General features: G+C 36.5%; 3 protein-coding genes across 3 annotated transcripts; all 3 read right to left on the reverse strand.

The window, feature by feature from the left end:
- Positions 1–925: 925 nt before the first annotated feature.
- Positions 926–4,686, reverse strand: LOC111795745 (mitogen-activated protein kinase 4). Its single transcript, XM_023678311.2, has 6 exons — positions 4,226–4,686; positions 3,503–3,632; positions 2,423–2,560; positions 1,606–1,938; positions 1,349–1,532; positions 926–1,268 (listed from the first exon to the last, which is right to left on the reverse strand). The coding sequence occupies exons 1-6, from the start codon at positions 4,390–4,392 to the stop codon at positions 1,075–1,077; spliced, it is 1,146 nt and encodes a 381-aa protein (XP_023534079.2). The 5' UTR covers positions 4,393–4,686; the 3' UTR covers positions 926–1,074.
- Positions 4,687–5,818: 1,132 nt separating this feature from the next.
- LOC111794992 (small ribosomal subunit protein eS10z) lies at positions 5,819–7,480 on the reverse strand. The gene is made up of 5 exons (XM_023677210.2): positions 7,330–7,480; positions 7,031–7,079; positions 6,673–6,952; positions 6,250–6,379; positions 5,819–6,039 (listed from the first exon to the last, which is right to left on the reverse strand). The coding sequence occupies exons 1-5, from the start codon at positions 7,330–7,332 to the stop codon at positions 5,962–5,964; spliced, it is 540 nt and encodes a 179-aa protein (XP_023532978.2). The 5' UTR covers positions 7,333–7,480; the 3' UTR covers positions 5,819–5,961.
- Positions 7,481–7,984: 504 nt separating this feature from the next.
- On the reverse strand, positions 7,985–9,260 carry ATMYB103 (myb domain protein 103). Its single transcript, XM_087124342.1, has 3 exons — positions 9,023–9,260; positions 8,818–8,947; positions 7,985–8,733 (listed from the first exon to the last, which is right to left on the reverse strand). The coding sequence occupies exons 1-3, from the start codon at positions 9,153–9,155 to the stop codon at positions 8,049–8,051; spliced, it is 948 nt and encodes a 315-aa protein (XP_086980468.1). The 5' UTR covers positions 9,156–9,260; the 3' UTR covers positions 7,985–8,048.
- Between the last annotated feature and the right edge of the window lie 3,620 nt (positions 9,261–12,880).

The following is a 12,880-nucleotide window of genomic DNA, read 5'->3' on the forward strand; positions in this document are numbered from 1 at the left end:
AAATTCATATCATTTAATTGCAACCCTAATTATGGACCAAATTAATTGAAATGTTTCTTAAAAAATTATATGAAAAAAAATAAATAACTTCATTAATGGATGGATGATTTAAGCTTCACGCAAGAGTCTCTCATGGCATGGAATTAATGATTATGCTTCCAATAGCTATGAATTATTATTTTAATAAATAGAAGTTTAGAGTTTAATTAATTTATCAAATTTAAACCACTTTTTCTTTTATCACAATTCATTTTATTTAGTTTCAGAGTAAATTAATTTTTTTTTTTTTTTTTAAATGGAAATTTATATGTGGAGATTCCCGTAGCGACAAAGTACGATGTTTGCCACTTATGTTACTCCACGTCCCACGTTAATTCACTCAAATACATTAATTAAATGTTACTTTTGAATTAAATATTAACACATATCTTAATTAAATTTAGGTAACATAAAGTATTATATATTGATATCTTCAATTTGATTGTATCAAAATCGACCATAAATTAAGGTAACCACCTAGTTGCCTGCGTTGGGATTGCCAATGCGTCATGAGATGCCCTTCGTCTTTTAACCGTTAGAGAATATTTATGATCTGGGAATATTAATAACATAAACGACATGTAAGAAGTACATGATGGGCAGCAGCAACACGTCGTAAAGACAGTGACACGAGTCCACACTTGACTTTGAGTATAAGCCCTTATCGCTATGTATTACGTACTTATAAACCCAATCCTCAATAGTTTCCATGAAATTAAACAGGTACAACGCTGTGGTTGCAACGGCTGAGATCTCAGTCGCCATGGACGTCGACGAGCTTCGAATCAGAAAAGAACTTAATACAGAGCCCCATTTTGCATCTTTTTTTGGTGTGTTCTTCTTAGTTAAATTCCCTCACTCACAGGAATCAGCATCAATCAACTCCTTGTACAATACAGGACTCCAATTTATATGGGTAAAAAGCATACAAGTTTTACACCTGTTCTTATCTTCTACTTCATCATCACATTAAATCCTTCCTATTCAGGAACAATAAAACAACGTGTTCCTTCAATTTCCACCATCTACGTCGCCTTAAACGCAAAGGGTCGTCCTCCTCGCTGATTCATCAGGGTTGAACCGGACACATTCTTTCCAGATCAGTTCTTTGATATGCTCTTCAGTGCACGATGGTTGCTCGAAATCGAAATTGAAAGGTCTGCCACACACTGGCTCGTCGTTGATGTCGTGAAGAGATTGCAAGTATGGATGACAGAGTGCCTCCTCAACTACAAAATGGTACAGAACATCAGATACCAACCGATCAAAACATCGTTTTTCGGTTAAAATATGAACGGTTTTTACTCACCTGTGATGCGTTTGTTTGGATCAAACACGAGCATCTTTTCTAGAAGATCCACGGCAGCTGGAGACATGTTGGGAAATCTAGTTGAGAATTGTTGTTTCTTGTACTGAGGAAGCTGCTTGACATATCTTCGAGCGTTATCGCTTCGAAGAAATCCTAGACTGGCATCGTCTGGTGATCCAAGTAGCTATTACATAGAAACAATGTATGCTATTAAGGCCATGGAACACAGAAATTGAATGTAGATTTGAAAGTTGTACCTCAGTTATAAGTCTTAGTTGATGAACATAATCTTTTCCAGGGAAGAGAGGCTCTCGGATCATGATCTCACCAAGTATGCATCCAACAGACCAGACATCAATGGCGGCAGTGTACTCCGAACAATTGAGCAGCAATTCTGGCGCTCGGTACCAGCGAGTGACCACATATTCAGTCATGAAGTCAGTTTCAGACGTTGTCCTTGCCAACCCAAAGTCTCCAATTTTAAGGTCGCAGTTTGCATTCAGTAGCAGGTTGCTTGGCTTCAGATCACGGTGCAGGACCTTGGCTGAATGTACATATTTCAGCCCGCGCAATAACTGATACATAAAGTACTGCTAACGCGTAATATGTCAGTATAGTGACAAGATAACTCGTAGAATATTAAATTAAATGTAGGTAATCAGTGTCCGAGCTAGCTTGAGAAAATGGATCGATTTAGTAACATATACTAATGAACGAAACCCGACATGAATCACACATGAAAACCTCACACTGAATGAAACCCCAACAGAAATTCATTCATTGACATCAATTACAGAATGGTCAAGCAGTTTCATATTGAAAGTATAATCACCAGTTCATCAGGGGAAAACTTTTCTTGAGTCAACTATGATAACAAGCTTCGAACTTTACATTTTTTACTTTTTTTCTCAGTGAATATGGGTCGAACCCACTAAGATCAAGGGAAGAATGATTGAAGTTTAAATGTTTAGACCCCAAGAAGTATAGAACAACTATGAGTGTGTTGAACTACTATTGTGTAAAAATGATCTGTGGGAATAGAACAGGAAATGAAACAAAATTGCAGCATCAAACCTGGCAATGGTCATCTGTCAGCGATTGGTCAGAGCGAATTATTTGATGAAGATCGGTATCCATCAACTCGTAAACAATGTACACATCATTAAAGACCTCTCTTTTTGGGGGTCGAATGATGTCTCTGATGGCAATAATCTGTGAAGAGTTACAAATTGCGCAGTTATAGAGGATGAAACAGATAAACCAATACTCGCCTCTCTCTCTCTTAACAGCCCAAGCTCACAGCTAGCCGTTATTGTATTTTTTGGGTTTTCCCTTCTGAGTTTCCTCTCAAGGTTTTAAAATGTGTTTGCTAGGGAGAGGTTTCTACACTCTCGTAAGGAATGTTTTATTCTCCTCTCCTACCGGTGTGGGATCTCACAATCCACACCCCTTGGGAGCCCAACGTCCTCGTTGGCACACCGCCCGGTGACTAGCTCTAATACCAATTGTAATAGCCGAAGCCCACCGCTAGCAGATATTGTTCTTTTTGGGCTTTCCTTTCTAGGCTTCTCCTCAAGGTTTTAAAACGCGTTTGATAGGGAGAGGTTTCTACACCCTTATAAGGAATGTTTCGTTCCCCTATCCAATCGATGTGAGATCTCACAATCAACCCACTTGGGGGCCCAACGTCCTCGCTAGCACACTGTCCGATGACTGACTCTAATACCATTTGTAACCAGCTCAAGCCACCACTAGCAGATATTGTTTTCTTTGGGCTTTCCCTTCTGGGCTTCCCCTCAAAGTTTTGAAATGCGTCTACTAGGGAGAGGTTTCTACATCCTTATAAGGAATGTTTCGTGCCCCTCTCCAACCAAAGGAGGGTAGACACTAGGGGTGTGCCAACGAAGACGTTGGTTTTGAAGGGGGGTGGATTGTGAGATACCACATAGGTTGGAGAGGGAAACGAAGCATTCTTTATAAGGGTGTGGAAACCTTTCTCTAGCATACGGGTTTTAAAAACCTTGAGGGGAAGTCCGAAGGCGAAAGCCCTAAGAGGACAATATCTACAAGTGGTGGGCTTAGATTGTTACAATAAGAAAGCACGGAATTTAAAATAAAGAATGAAGATTATAAGTTATTAGAAACAAACCATACATTTTCATGTTCCATGTGGCAAAGAAGCTTAATTTCTCTCAATGTCCTCTTGGCATCGATTATATTATCAAATGCATTTCCAATTTTCTTGATAGCAACCTCCTCATGTGTCTCTGAATTTACAGCAGCACTGCAGAGAAAGAAACTATGTGACCCAGCACACCACTATGGAACTCACAGCAATACTACTGAAGAACACTTAGAACTTCAAGTGAATGGCCAAACATTTACAAATAGCACTAAGTGATTGAGACAAAACAGCAAGCTCTGGAGGCCCCAAGGGTTTTCCTTATTAAGCTCATTCCCAAGACTCAAACAGTCGACCTCTGGATAGGTATTACTCAGAGACCACAGGGCCTTAGCCAATGGGGCCATCTTGGGGGCAAAAGGTTAGCCTTAATTGAACTCAAGTTTGATCAAATCACTAGTTTTCAACCTAGCCAACCATGCTCAAATCATTACAAACTGCATCAAAATGAGCCACTACAAATCATCTTACTCCATACAACACTGGGTGATTCAATCTCTGAAAACCCCCTACAGACAAATTCCTAATTCAAACAAGCATATTATCATGAAACTGCAAAACAGATCAGGAGGAGGACCGCTGAAACTTCCACATGCTTTTCAGAAAACAGGTAAAAGAAGAGGAGAAGAGCAATTTAAAGATCAAAAAATCATCAAAAACAGAGAAAACCCCATGATCAGGCATAAAGATCTTACCAAACAAGACCATAAGCGCCTCTACCAATGGGTCGCAAAGGAGGAACATACTTAGCCGAAACCTCAAACAAGTTACCATAGACGTTATACTGCACATATCGGCCGCCATGGGTGAGAACCCCTTTAATCTTGCCCTCACTCGCAGAACTCGAGTCTTTAGTAGCCATTTCTGGAATTGGAAGAAGACCCAGAAGCGGTTTCGAAGGAAGCAGCAACTGGGGAGGTTTGTTTTTGTAAATGAATGCTATATTTTGGGAAGCATCGGAAGGGAGATGACAAAATGGGGTTACTTGAAAAGGTAGATTGGGGCTTTTTTAAAAAGTAAGGTCTGAAAAATGTGAAGAGGGGGCGAGTGATTGATTGCCAATGTCGATTGCTTCTTTTGATCTGAAAATGGTTTGAAAATCCGTGAATCAAAGCTGACTTTTTCCCCTCCACCCAAACAAACGCCTCCTCCACTCCACTCCAATAACATCTAATTAAATCCGCCATTAATGCAATTTTTTCCCCCTTTCACTGTCGCTGTTGGTTGGGTCAGCTCAGCCATACTTTTAGATAATTTGCACTTCCATGTTCCCAACCTTTTTTTTTTTTTCTTTTTTTCTTCGAACATCCTTAAAAATTGTCCTCCTTGCATAGGGAAATGGTTGCTTGTTGGTGAACAATAAACATATTGAATTCATTAATTGCTTCATAAATTGTATATTTGAATTCAAGACTTGTGAAATAATCACTATATATATTATTTCTAATGCTAAACATTATTTATTTTTCTAAACCGATCTTTTTTTCTCAACCATTTATTATTATTGCATATGGAAAAGTCAATGAGATTATGATTGTTTTTCTATATAAGATTGCATCATATCATGATTTTAAAACCGTATCCGGAGAAGACCATTCAAAATAGAAAATGAACTTTATTTATTTAATTTATAAGTAGGTGTAAGCACAATAACACGAAATTAATAATAAAAGAACTAATAAATGGGTACAAATCTTACAAAATGAAGCAATCTTTCTCAACTACCCTTGAGATTGTTGAGGCTTATAAATACCAAGGGCCCATAAAAATGATTTATCTTTTTGGGAAATTGCAGACGTGCCATCATAATTTAAGATGGATGAAATTTCTGCAAAGATTTAGCTATTTAACTTGTATGTTTAGTCTCGAGAGTTAGTTAATTAAGAACAAATACAGTTGATTAACTCCTAATTGTGACGAACGAGCTCGTGACTGTGACGAACGAGCTCGTAACTGTGGACTCGATCCAACGCTCCACTCCAAACACAAGGTAAATTAATAATTTCAGAGAAAGAAGAAGCTGATTGGGAAAGTTCACCAGTGAAGTACTTTTCCATCTTTTTAGGGATATGGTGGTGCTGTTTCACGGGAGGTCTGCTGGCTGAGTAAGAACCTTCCCTTCTTCTCTTCTTCCACTCCCTGGCTACTTGGTCAAACCTTGTTTGGGTAAATGGCCCAGCTTATCCAAAATGCAACAACTTCTGGAATAAGTTCATAAATTTATGATCTAAAAATAGTGAGAATTGAATTTTGGGGATCAGCAAGGGAGCTCAAACAAACTTCAGCAATAAAAAAAAAATCCGACAATTAATTATAGGCAAGCAAAACTGATATAATCTCATGAGTTTGATTCAAGATCATCTGCAGTTCATTTTGTTTAGAAACTAAAACTAACAACAAAAACACTCCCCATAAACCTATTGATGTTCTCTCATTCAAGATTTGAGGGTGCCGGTGCTCCTCCATAGCCACCAGCTCCACGCCCAAAGCCAGGCCTTCCACCAGGTCCCTACAATGATAAACCCACCAATGTGGTGACAATATTAACTTTACTACCTTCAACTGGTAGAGGAAACGGAAACTAATTCAATTTTATATTAACATCAAGATCAAACAATTTCTAGTTGGGATCTCACCGATCTCATACAAATTGCAAATTTACTATTTTGAGTATGAGTATCAAGAGTTGGGAAATATTAAGAGTGGCAAAACTGCTTACCCCGAATGAAGGTCTGTAATCAGCAGGAGCTCCACCCTTATCGCCAAAATCACCACCAGACCCACGAGGACCACCACGGTAGCCATCCCGATCGCCACCGAATCTTCTTTCTCCGTCAAATCTTGACGGACTAATCAACAGCAACACCATGGGATGAGGATAAGAAAATAATCAAATTACGAAATAATTCCGATATCAATTGTAGTACACAATCAGTAGCAAAGTCATATCAATGTGAGAGATTAACTAAGTTCCAAATTCAATCTAATCGATGTAGAAGAAGCCTATTTAGAATCGACAATTAAGCAACAGAGAAGTAGTAATACCAAGAGTAAACTCAACATGCTAAAACCCAGTACAAAGTTGAGCAAAAACAAAAAAGCCAAAGGTAGAAAATCATCATAAAAAGGGAAGAAGACCAACCGTGGGCGGTCTCCAGATGGGCCACCAAATGGTCGACCAGCTGGCTTGGCTTGTTTCTTCAAGGTAGCCGGGACAATTTCTGAAGGGAGATTCAGGTAAGTCCTCAAAAACTCAATGCCATCGTTCGTGAGATACCAATAGTAATGCATCCAAGCAAATGTCTCACGAACATACTCTTTAGACTTGAAACTCTGCATCAGCTTAATCACTTGCAAATTAGGCACATCGATTTCTGGGTGCTTGGCCAGATTGAAGTCCTTCTTCGCATAACAAACTCCCTCTGATACGAAACAACAATAAATTACCCAACGAAGTACAAAAACCCTAACCGAACGCACAATTGAATATGATTCACTACCTTGAAAGAGATACTTGGAGATCTCTCTGCGGTTCTTCTCTGGAATGATCTAAAAAGGCAACAATCGGATCGTTTCAACAGATGCACTCCCCATCAAGGGTCGATTCACATTATGAACAACAAAATAAAAAACACTCCACAGTTCAAGTCGCTAAAACTAATGGCATCCAAATCCAATCGACGGGAGTAACAACTAACTATAGTTCCCTTCAATTTCCCGAACATCTTCCGTTAGTTTCTGGATTAACAAACACATAAATTCGGGCATGGACCATACACAGAGAGGAAAAAACACATACCATTTTGACGAAGTGATCGGCGACGGCGCGGGCGGAAGAATCGGCAGCTACAAAGAAACCCTTCCACTATCTTCCTTCACAGCGTAAAGCCCTAAATCTCATATACTTGGACTTATAAACCATCAAAGGGATATAAAAATAATGGGCTTTTCAGCCAATGGGCTTCTTAATATTTATTTTACTTTTTTCATTATCTTTTATTTTATTTATTTATTTTGCACTACCATATAAGCTTTAGTAAATTTCATAAATTTATTTAACCAAAAATAGTTTATAACTCATACATAAACTAAATTAACTAAATTAACTAAATTAACTGTCACAGTCTCGTATTATTAAATTAAAATATATCATGAACGAACGAGAAAATATTCAATAATCTTACGATCAAACAATTAAATTGATACATAATAATATATTTCAGTGTTTTTTTTTTCTCTCTTCCTCTCTATATTTTTCCAAACCCCAAATGAACAAACTTTTTCACCCCTTCTTATATGTTATTATTTACACAACAAACAATCAAGCAAAAAAATAAAAATAAAATAAAACAAGCCCACTATCCCAATATATATATATATATATATATATATATATATATATATATATATATATATATATATATATATATATATATATATATATATATAATATAATCTTATGGAAATGAAAGGAAATTAGAAGGTGATAGATAATGTATTAGCTCCTTCTGTTCCTCCTCAAATGGTGGAATTTGAAGTTGGTGCTATAACTTCTTCCCCACCAAGGGATCCTTCAACGTTTTCCCAGAAGAGAAAGTTCGAGTTTTGTGGCTGGCTCGACTCGACCACCCAATCATTTACATCCTGCCTTTGCAAGCACTCTAATGCCATCTCCCCTTCATCATCCATGCCCACCAAGCTTTCAATGTTCTCTATCAATGGTGGCAAATAGCTATTCGTGTTGTTCATAACGCTTGTCGCGCCTGTTGTACTAGCCCCCAATTCGATTTGAGGGTCGAGCACCGCCGACAGAAACTGGTGGTGGTGGTGATGGTGATGGTATTGATGGTTCAAGTGCCAAGTAGTAGTAGTATCAGGGTTGAGACTCAATGTGTCATGGAATAGCTCTTGAGAGGATGTGTTGAATGTGAAGAGTGGACAAGAAAGAGTGGGGAATAGGGTTTCTTGATGGAGGGAGAGTTGCTTGGTTGTTAGGTCTTGTGTGAGGAAATTGAGTTGGTGGGGATTCGAACTTAGTTGAATGTGTTCGGTGTTGGTGGTGGGGACGGTGGTCGTGGTCATCGTCGTGGTAGCAGGAGCTATAGAGTTAGGTCTTCGAATCTTCTTCTTAATCCACGAGTTCCAGTAGTTTTTTATCTCGTTATCTGTTCTTCCAGGTAGATGACTTGCTATATGAGCCCACCTATAATACAAAATATAGTAATCTCCGAATCAAGATTCGAGAATTACAGTTAATCAACGTAGCAAAATCATTAGATTACGAAACCTGTTTCCGACAACCCCATGAAGGCTAATGATCAATTTCTCCTCCTCGGGTGTAAATCTACCTCTTCTAATATCGGGTCTCAAATAATTTATCCATCTTAAACGACAGCTCTTCCCACATCTTTGTAACCCTAGTAAGCATGGATAAGATGAAGTCAGAGAATTATTGAATTACATGTTATAACATGTCCTTGGTTCTGTTCTACCTGCTTTCTCTGGAACTTCGCTCCAGCAGCCATAGCCATGAGTGGTGATGTAGCGAATGAGCTTCTCGTCCTCCTCCGGCGACCAGAGTCCTCGCTTGACCTTCTGCTGGTTGCAGCAAGAATGGTGACCCATTTCTTGAAACTTAAGCTATGAGAGAGAGAAAAAAATAAGGGTTTTGAAGGGTAATGGTTAATGGGTGGCACTCAATTATCTATCTTTTATCACAGTGTGTTGTGTTGTGTGAGGGCTCTTATGGAGATGAGGCGGCCGACAAAGAAGACTTGGGAAGTGGGGCCCTTCTTCTTCCCATCTAACCCTAAAACGACATTCCAGCAATCGACTTTTTTTTTTTTTTTTTTTTTTTTTTTTTTTTTTTTTTTGTGTACGTAGATTTGTATTACGTAATCACCAACTTCTTTGGTCTTGCCGGTGGTTCCACGAACTCTCTCACAAACCCTAAAATCTCTCTCTTTTGATTACAGTGACATTGCAACACATGAACACATAATTGCCAAACGAGGCCAAAATCAAACATATGCCACACGCACGCATCCATTCTTATCATTATTATTTATGTCCCAAAGATGTTTATTGGCATTGCCTTCTTTTCACTGCTTAATTATTATATATTTTAACTGTGAGATTCCACGTTCGGTTAGAGAAGAAAACGAAGCATAATCTTGGAGGGAAGCTTGAAAGAAAAACACTAAAGAGAATAATATCTGCTAGCGGTGAACTTTGATCGTTATAAATGGTATCAGAGTTAGACATTGCATAGTGTGCCAATGAGGACATTGGCCACTAAGGAAGTTGATCGTGAGATTTTACCTCGGTTGAAAGAGGGAAACAAATCATTCTTTATAAGGGTGTGGAAACCTCTCCCTACCAGACGCATTTTAAAATCTTGAAGGAAAACTCGAAAGAAAAACACTAAAGAGAACAATATCTACTAGCGGTGGATTTGGACGGTTATAAATAGTGCAGTGTGCCAACGAGGACACTGACCCCTAAGGAGGTGGATGGTGAGATTTCACATTGGTTGGGAGAGGGCAACGAAATATTCTTTATAAGAGTATGGAAACTTCTCCCTACCAAACTCGTTTTAAAATCTTGAGGGAGATCTCGAAAGGGAAAGGCTAAATAAGATAATGTAGGTTAGCTGGACTTGAGTTGTTATAAATGGTATTATAACAAGACACCAACGCTAACCTCTAAAGGAGGTGGATTGTGAGATCCCATATCGGTCGAAGAAGGAACAAAGCATGAATTATTTTTTTTTATCACGTCAATCCACCAACTCAATCCTAATTTTTAAAATTGTTATAAAAATTAAGAATATTTGATGTTTTATCGTTGAAAAATAATAATTTGATATCAATTATAACTTTTTAAAAATAAAATATTAATTATAATTGTCATAATAACGATTAAGCATCAAATTAAATGGACAATTTGCATTAGTGGCTAGCAAAATTAATTAGGAGGAAATTTAAGATAGTTTTACATCTATATATATATTTGGTATAACTCTTCTTAATTGTGTAATTATTAAAGAATTAAAAAATATATATTATTATAAAATTTTGTTGTTAAGGAATACCAAGTTTATAACATAAGCAATAATGATAATGTCACATGGAGGGTGGAAGGAACACTTTGAAGATCTCATGACAATGAAATCGCTTCCATTTTTTATTTATTTTTTAGTTTCCTTAATGTATTTAATTACTATATGCATTAATTAAATTAAATACTATAAGAGGAAACATGATGACGATTGAATGACGTAATTTCATGGATGCCAACTTCCACTCCAATCAATATCTTGTTTTACCATATTTATTCACTTAATCAAACTTTATATTATAATTTTGTCCTATAGTTTTTCAATTTTTTTAAAAATACGATGAATTTCTATTTTTCATACCCTTCATTTAATCTATTATTTTTAAAATTCTCTTATAGCAAATAATTACCACACATTAATTCAAAAAATCTAAATAGTAATCAAATATTAATACGTCTTATTGTAAAATAAAAAAGAAAAATTAATGTAATACGTCTTTAATACTATTTTTAATAATTTTTAACGTAAATTATTAATTAATTACTTTAAAATATTTTACATATTTTAAACGCAAATACAAGGTAAAACCCTAAAATATGTGAAATAAAAATTGAAGAATTGAATTAAATAATTTTGGAAAAGCAAAATCTTGTCGCAAATTTTCAAAAAGGGAGATCTTAATCTATTATTAATTTCCACATTTTATTTTTTTGTCGTTCAAATTGTTGGTTGGGATATTGACAAAAAAAAAAAATTATCCATCGGTGGAATTTCTTCCATTCTAAATAGTAATAATATGATAGAAATTATATCAAATAATTAAAAAGTTTATTCGAAATAATAATAATAATAATTAAAGTGGGTAGCAGGAACATAGACGATGAAGGTTTCTCCATTTCGTCCTATGTTGTAAACATCTCGAATATTAAATAAAGGTAACAATGAATGGACGAGATATATTTTACCCATTTTAGGTTAAATTAGCGGGAAATAGACGAGATATATTTTACCCATTTCATTATATTATCAATCTTTTTCATGTAGCTAATTAGGCTCTTTCTTCATTATGATAAATCAAAATTTTGTTTTGAAGTAAGGTTTAAAAGTCCTAATTTTCCAACCAAGTAGCTCACTTGTCAATCTTTGTTTCTTGTTTTGCTGTTTTTTTTTTTTTTTTTTTTTTTTTTAATGATTTCAATTATTAGCCGCCTTTCTTACTTTGTTCATAAATTAACCTAGGAGGGAATTGTTTTATTATCTCATTGAGTAGTACATTATTCACCATCTCATAACAACATATTTACTATCTCATTAATATGTGATCTTTTTGGATAAAGCCTAGGACCAAATTTTGTGCAAATTTAAACCTAAATTGGGACAACTTTGTTCACACTCCATGTCACTAACTTTAGTATTGTCAATTGCTAAAAACATTACTCCTACCTCCTTACTTCGTACGGTTTTCTATTATAAGAGTTCATCGTGTTTTATGGTTCTAACTAATGGAGTACTTTGATTGTACTCTTATTGATCCAAAAGTATATGTAACTGTAACAACTCAAACCCATTTCTTGTAGATATTGTCCAATTTGATATGTTATGTGTCGCTGTCAGTTTCACGGTTCTAAAACGTGTCTACTGTGGAGAGGGTTTAGCTTACTCCAACTAGTATCTCGCATCGTCTAATGACTAGCTCTGATACCATTTGTAACAACCAAAACCCACCGCTAGCAGATATTGTCCTCCTTACCGGCTTCTCTCAAAGTTTTGAAATGCGTCTACTAAGGAGAGGTTTCCATACCCTTGTGAGTAATGTTTTGTTCTCCTCTCCAATTAATGTGGGATCTCACAATCCACCCCCTTTGAGGCTCAGCGTTCTCACTAGCACACCACTAACAGATATTGTCTACTTTAGCCCGTTACATGTCGCTGTTAGCTTCACGATTTTAAAGTGTGTCTATTATAGAGAAGTTTTCACACCCTCGTACAAAATGTTTCGTTCTCTTCTCTAACCAATACGAGGTATCACAATGGACAATAATATCTCGTCTTTTACCAGCTATGTTGGGTCCCATTCCACCATGACAATGCGAGAATTGCAATAAGCTTACCATATTTTTTGGTGTTTCTCATTGGACTTTAGCCCATCTTCTCTTACAAGCTATCGAGGACAAAACCCTAGAAGCCCCACAACATTAAAATAATCATAAGAACAACATGTAAACATAATGAATAGAAGATTTATAATCACATAAACTTATAAGCTTAATTCATGATTATGTTAATTTCA

The sequence above is a fragment of the Cucurbita pepo genome, chromosome 5 (assembly GCF_057944985.1).
Source record: "Cucurbita pepo subsp. pepo isolate OVF chromosome 5, ASM5794498v1, whole genome shotgun sequence".
Lineage (NCBI taxonomy): Eukaryota > Viridiplantae > Streptophyta > Magnoliopsida > Cucurbitales > Cucurbitaceae > Cucurbita > Cucurbita pepo.

Bases quoted from the DNA above. Each gene is read 5' to 3' on its own strand.
- ATMYB103 (XM_087124342.1), bottom strand. From the start codon at position 9,155: ATGGGTCACCATTCTTGCTGCAACCAGCAGAAGGTCAAGCGAGGACTC. The intron at 8,948-9,022 runs GTAGAACAGAAC...CATGCTTACTAG, and splicing joins CGAAGTTCCAGAGAAAGCAG to GGTTACAAAGATGTGGGAAG. The intron at 8,734-8,817 runs GTTTCGTAATCT...TTTGTATTATAG, and splicing joins CATGGGGTTGTCGGAAACAG to GTGGGCTCATATAGCAAGTC.
- LOC111795745 (XM_023678311.2), bottom strand. From the start codon at position 4,392: ATGGCTACTAAAGACTCGAGTTCTGCGAGTGAGGGCAAGATTAAAGGG. The intron at 3,633-4,225 runs GTAAGATCTTTA...CTTTCTCTGCAG, and splicing joins GGCGCTTATGGTCTTGTTTG to TGCTGCTGTAAATTCAGAGA. The intron at 1,269-1,348 runs GTGAGTAAAAAC...ACCATTTTGTAG, and splicing joins TCCAAACAAACGCATCACAG to TTGAGGAGGCACTCTGTCAT.
- LOC111794992 (XM_023677210.2), bottom strand. The intron at 6,953-7,030 runs GTAGTGAATCAT...GTTTCGTATCAG, and splicing joins CTCCAAGTATCTCTTTCAAG to AGGGAGTTTGTTATGCGAAG. The intron at 6,380-6,672 runs GTTGGTCTTCTT...GCTGTTGATTAG, and splicing joins CCATCTGGAGACCGCCCACG to TCCGTCAAGATTTGACGGAG.